The sequence below is a fragment of the Orycteropus afer genome, unplaced genomic scaffold (assembly GCF_000298275.1).
Source record: "Orycteropus afer afer isolate SDZICR_OR568_19922 unplaced genomic scaffold, OryAfe1.0 scaffold00004, whole genome shotgun sequence".
Lineage (NCBI taxonomy): Eukaryota > Metazoa > Chordata > Mammalia > Tubulidentata > Orycteropodidae > Orycteropus > Orycteropus afer.
In genome coordinates, this window is record NW_006921591.1 from 34,660,941 (window position 1) to 34,667,041 (window position 6,101).

The following is a 6,101-nucleotide window of genomic DNA, read 5'->3' on the forward strand; positions in this document are numbered from 1 at the left end:
CTCTTTAAACTGTCATTCCCGGCATAGTAGATCACATAGTTGTCTGATTCAAAATGGCCAAAACCAGTCCTTTTTAGCTCACTAATGTCGAGGATATCAATCTTTATGCATTCCATTTCAGTTTTGACAACTTCCAATTTTCTCAGATTCATACTTCATTCATTCCATGTTCCAATGATTAATGGATGTCTACAGCTGTTTCTCTTCAATTTGAGTGGTGCCACATCAGCAAATGGAGGTCTCAAAAGCTTTACCTTATTCATAGGACTAAGGCTGGTTTTACTCTGATGATGCAGCTCTTTCTCAGTCCTGTTTTGAGAGCCTTCTAACCTAACTGGACTATTTATAAATTTGCACGGTAACGTATCTAACAGTGTTTCTTTGCTATTCATAAGGTTTTCTCTGGCTGATTCTTTGGGAAGTGGATGGCCTCTTCCTTCTTCCTTGTCTGTCTCAGTCTGTAAGCTGGGCTGATACCTGTGCACCATGTGCATCCTGCTTATTTTGAAACACCAGTGCCTCAGCCTCAAAACTCACATCAACATGTCACCATGGCAGGACAAACCGACAGATAAGTTTGTCTCCCTGTTGGAAACCTCTCGTACCACCCTTTCCTGGGTCCCTGTGGCTGACTCCTCCTCTGTCCAGGTTCCTCAGCCTTTTAATCCCCTTTCTCCTGCTCTCCCACCCTGTTGCTTTGGGCGTGCCTGAGTTCCCTCTCCTCACCTGGATCCCTGCGGCTGACTGCTCCTTTGTCCAGGTTCCTGGCTTTTAATCCCCTTTTTCCCACTCTCCTGCCCTGCTGCTTTGGGAGTGCCTGAGTTCCTTCTCTGTTATGTGTATATATGTTTATAATTTTTCTGTCTTCTTGCTGGATTGAACCTTTATCAGTGTATAATGTCCTTCTTTGTCTCTTGTAATGTTATTGTTATTTTTTTAAAATTTATTCTATTTTTTAGGGCAACACTATAGCCACTCCAGCTCTCTTTTGGTTATTGTGAACATGGATCATATTGTACCATCCTTTTACTTTCAATCTCTTTCTGTCTTTGTATCTATAGTAAGTCTTTTGAAGACAGCATATAGATTGATCATTTTTTAATGCAATCTGCCTATCCTATCCATGTTTTTTAATAGGTGAGTTTAATACATTTACGTTTAAAGTAATTATTGATGAGGAAGAATTTACTTCTACCATTTAAATCTTTATTTAATCTATAACTTAATATTTTTTGTTCTTTTAATTTTCTGTTATTGCCTTTTTTATATATACAGTTAAATTGTTCAATATCATTTTGATTCCCTTCTTTTTTTCTCCATATTTTCTACTTATCTTCCTAATGGTTGGCTTAGAGATTAAAAATAACATCTGTCTCAGTTCTCTAGTGTGGCTATAACAGAAATACCACAAATATGTTACTTTAACAAACAAGGGTTTATTTTCTTACAGTTTAGGAGGCTAAAAGACTGAGTTCAAAATACTGGCTGTAGGGGTGTGGTGAAGGCCTCTTAACCTTGACTTCAGCTCTGCCTCCTGTTCCAGGTGCACTAGAGCTGGAGGCTTTTTGTTTTGTTTTGTTTTATTGACTCACACACCTGCTAGCTGCTGAGGTTGATTAACCCAAGACCAACAGACAAAATGATGCAGTCCCAAGATTAGCAGACAAAATCTCAGGCCACTAGTTAAAGTCCAGGAACAATTCCAAGATTGCCAGGCAACATAGCAGGATCCAGATGTGCCATAAGCTAGCAACCATTCCTAAAGCTTCTTCTTATACACTGGAAGCAGACTACATTCTGAAGGCAGCTACTCAGCTGCTCAGAGTAGTTGCCACCATGGCATTAATTACCAATCTTATCATGTGGAATTGATTTTGTCTTCTTGAGCTTCTCTTTGAAATCTTCTGTTCAGTTCTTTTATCTTGTCATTTCTTCCATTTGCTATAGCAATTATCCACTCAAGAGCAAGTTTCAGAGTCTCTTCTGTCATCAGTTTTGGTCTTTTCTTTCTTTACTGTCTTTTTAATGACTTTTTGCTTTTCTCATGGATGATGTTCTTGATGTCATCCCACAATTCCTCTAGTTTTCAGTCACTGGAGTACAATTCATAAATTTATTATTCAGATGGTCTCTAAATTCAGGAGGGATATAATCTGGAAGGGAGTGTGTCAGGGTTGTATCCTTTCACCATACTTATTCAATCTGATGTTGAACAAATAATCTGAGAAGCTGAATTATATGAAGAAATGCATATCATCAAGGTTGGAGGAAGACTCATTAACAACCTGCAATACAATGGCACAACCTTACTTGCTGGAAGTGAAGATGACTTGAAGCACTTACTGATGAAGATTAAAGACTATAGTCTTTATGGGTTACACCTCCATGTGAAGAAAACAAAAATCCTCACAACCAGACCAATAACAGCATCACAATAATTGGAGAAAAGATTGAAGTTGTCAAAGATTTCATATTACTTGAATCCACAATCAACACCCTTGGATGCAGCAGTCAAGAAATCAGACAACATATTGCACTGGGCAAAACTGTTGAAGAGCAAAGATGTCTCCTAGAAGACTAATGTGCTCCTAACCCAAGCCATGGTGTTTTCATCCACCTCATATGTGTGTGAAAGTTGGACGATGAATAAGGAAGACTGAAAAAGAGTTGATGCTTTTGAGTTGTGGTGTTGGCAAAGAGTACAGAAAGCACCATGGATTACCAGAAGAACTAACAGATCTGTCCTGGAAGAAGTGCAGCTGGAATACTCCTTGAAAGCGAGAATGACCACACTTTTTCTCACCTTTGGTCTGGTTGTCAGAAGGGACCATTGCATGGAGAAGGATATTATGCTTAGTATAGTGGAGAGTCAAAGAAAAAGGGGAAGGCCCTCAATTAGATAGATTGACATTGTGTCTTCAATGATGAGTTCAGATAAAGCAAAGATTATAAAGCTATCACAGAACAGGGCAGTGTTTCATTCTGTTGTACATAGGGTTGTTATGAATTGGAGCTGACTTGATGGCCTCTAACAACAACATCATAGGGAATAACTAAATCAAACTGTCCAGCCACCCAAACCACACAGCCTAGCCAAGTTGACACATAACTTTAACTGCTACAATATCTTAAAGGTTAAACAACCTAGTTTAAATAATACCCATTTGGTTGTACAAACATTCCGCTTCTATACATCTTCATCCCTTCCCACTTATATACTTTTTGTCACAGATTACATCTTTATATATTGTATGTTGATTAGCAAGATTTATAAATAATGTGTTATGCATTTCACTTTTACCTCATATAGAAAGAAAGGAGCTCTGGTGGTATTTGACTAAGGTATTTGACTCCGAACCAGAAGGTTGGTGGTTCAAAACCACCAGCCACTCCACAGAAGGAAGACTGGGCAATCTGATTCTATAAAGATTTACCACCTCAGAAACCCAAAGTGGGTCACTGTGAGTCAGAATCAATTCAATGGCACTATCAACTAAACAACAGAAAAAAGGGAATAGTTACAAACCAAAAATATAATGACAGTTGCTTTTATACTTACCTATGCTGTTACCTTTACCAGTGTTATGTTCTCTATTGCTTCAAGTTCTTTTCTAGTGTCTTTTCATTTTTGCCTAAAGGACTGTCTTTAGTATTACTTATATGGCAGATGTATTAGAAATGGACTCCATCAGCTTTTTTTAAAATCTGCAAATGTCTTAATTTCTCTTTCATTCTTTGCAGGATAGCTTTGTCAGATACAGAATTCTTGATTGATGGCTTTGTTTTTGTTTTTCTTTCAGGACTTTATGACATCCCATTGACTTCTGGCCTCTATAGTTCCTGATGAGAAATTAGCTGCTAGTCTTTTGAAGATTTTTTTTTTTTTTTTTTTGTATGCTACAAGTCACTTCTCTCTTGCTGCTTTCACACATTATTCTTTTCTTTGGATTTTGACAATTTGACTACAAGTGTCTCAGTGTGGATCTCTTTGAGTTTATACTGCTTAGAGTTCATTGAGTTTCTTGGATGTGTGGATATTTGGAAGTTTTCAACCATTATTTCTTCAAGTATTTTTTTCTTCATCTTTCTCTCTTTCTCAGACTCCTATATTGTATATGTTGGTATTCTTGATGGTATCCCACAGGTATTTTAGGCTTTGCCCATTTTTCTTTATTATTTTGCTTCTCAGACTCACTAATATCAATTGTGTTATCTTTGAGTCTGATGATCCTTTTTCTACCTGTTCTAATCTTCTGTTGAACCTATATGGTATTTTATTATTATTATTATTTCAGTTATTACACTTTGTAGCTTTGGAGTTTTTATCTGATTCTTTTTTATAACTTCTTTCTCTTTTTTTCTGTCCAGGTTCCTGGCTTTTAAAATCTTACTTGTGTGTGATCATTGTAGTTTATGTTCTGTTATCTCTGCACTCATCTAGTGGTCTGACATGTATTTTAGAGAAAACAAATAAAAATTATTAAATGCACTTTAAATTTTCTGCAAAATGCTGCCAAGAGAAGCTGCTACTAACAAAAGGGTTAAATTATGGCAAGCATCTGCACTGTCCCTCAGGGCACCACCAGTCCAACCAGAATGCACAACCCTAAATGGTTGGAGGGCAAGGTCCCCTCTACATATCCTGGCACCAGTCAGCAACACGAAGAATGCTGGATGCTATCCCCACCACCAATACAGGATTGAGCAATGGAATTGGAAGCTGGTTGCAAGATCAGCAGCCAGTTGTTTCATCAGGAATGCCTATGGTTATTATAGATGTCCAATCAGGTTCCAATATTCCAAAATAGTTTATGTCAATTATTCTTTCAGTTCATTTGTTGTTTGGTGGAACTTTCTATTCTGCCATTTTGTGTAATGTCACTGAGACTATTTTTAGTTCCTCAGATTTATTATTTTTCTATACCACTCTTCTCAAAGCTCCCTTCAGCTGTGTCATTCCTACTCAGCTAAATTCCTAGTTTCTCTAGGTGGCCCTTACTGAACTTCCCTGACCATGGAAGACTCTTACTACACACAGACATCCAGCTCCATTTCTCCTCATAGACTTATTGTCACTGAAATTAAATAATGGTGGATTTACCTCTATGGCTCAATGTTCAGCCAAATGATAGACAGGCCTATAAGGTAAACAAAATACTAGGGAGGTATGCATTCCTTATATCAATGAAACATGAGCAAAAGTGTAGCATTTGCCCATGGAAAAAGCTGAGAAGGCAGGAAGGGATAGGGAAAAAGTCTAACCCCACATTCCCTCTCCCATTTCTAATGCTCCATTCACTTCATTGCCAGATATGGAAGGAAAAGATTCCTATAGTCAATACCAGTTCTTCAACCTAGACAGCCATCTTTGGCTCTAATTTTGTCACCCAAAGCCAATGCTCAGAGTGACTGCTGTATTCGAGGTCTATCTCCTGAAATAGAAGTTGACCTCGATCTATCAAATTTCATTGGGCTTGTTGATTGCCCTGGTGGCTGTTTCCTATATACTTGTCTCATATCTGCCTCGGTATGCTTCTTTCTTCCTACCCAAAAATGCACATAAATTGTTGAGTATCCACTCTGCAACACATGACTGCAACTCACTGGCTTATGTTTGTGAAATCTACTTATTTCTCCCATCTGAAAATCAGAATAGCATTATCCAATCTCCAACACAATTTTCCTGCTCTTCATTGATAGTTGTTTGTGGTCCCAGGCTTTCATTTGCCAGGTCATTAATCATTATGTTCTGACCATAAGAAAGCAGGATGAACACCAGGTCACAGAGCAGAAGGTTCTTGGTGCATTGGATGGACTTCACTCTTTACCTTCTCTTTTTCAAGTTCAGACACTTGACATCCTCAGCAGGCTTACTAATAGGCACATGAAGGGTGTGAAATTTGAGGTTGTGTGTCAACTTGGCTGGACCATGGTTCTGAGTGGTTTAAGAAGTAGGGATGTGGTTATTCCCATGATGTATATGCAGATCTGCACAGTAATGTACCAAACACTGTTTCTTTGCTATTCATAAGGTTTTCCCTGGCCAATTCTTTGAGAAGTGGACGGCCTCTTCCTTCTTCCTAGTCTGTCTCAGTCTATAA

At 38.2% G+C, this 6,101-nt stretch overlaps 1 protein-coding gene across 1 annotated transcript in view; it reads left to right on the forward strand.

Annotated features, from left to right (window-relative positions):
• TEX51 (testis expressed 51) overlaps positions 1–3,844 on the forward strand; it is a 30,574-nt gene extending 26,730 nt beyond the window's left edge. Inside the window, exon 5 of the mRNA XM_042780535.1 lies at positions 3,801–3,844. Coding sequence (XP_042636469.1) covers positions 3,801–3,844 — 44 coding nt within the window. The remainder of the gene's footprint in view (positions 1–3,800) is intronic.
• Positions 3,845–6,101: the final 2,257 nt, after the last annotated feature.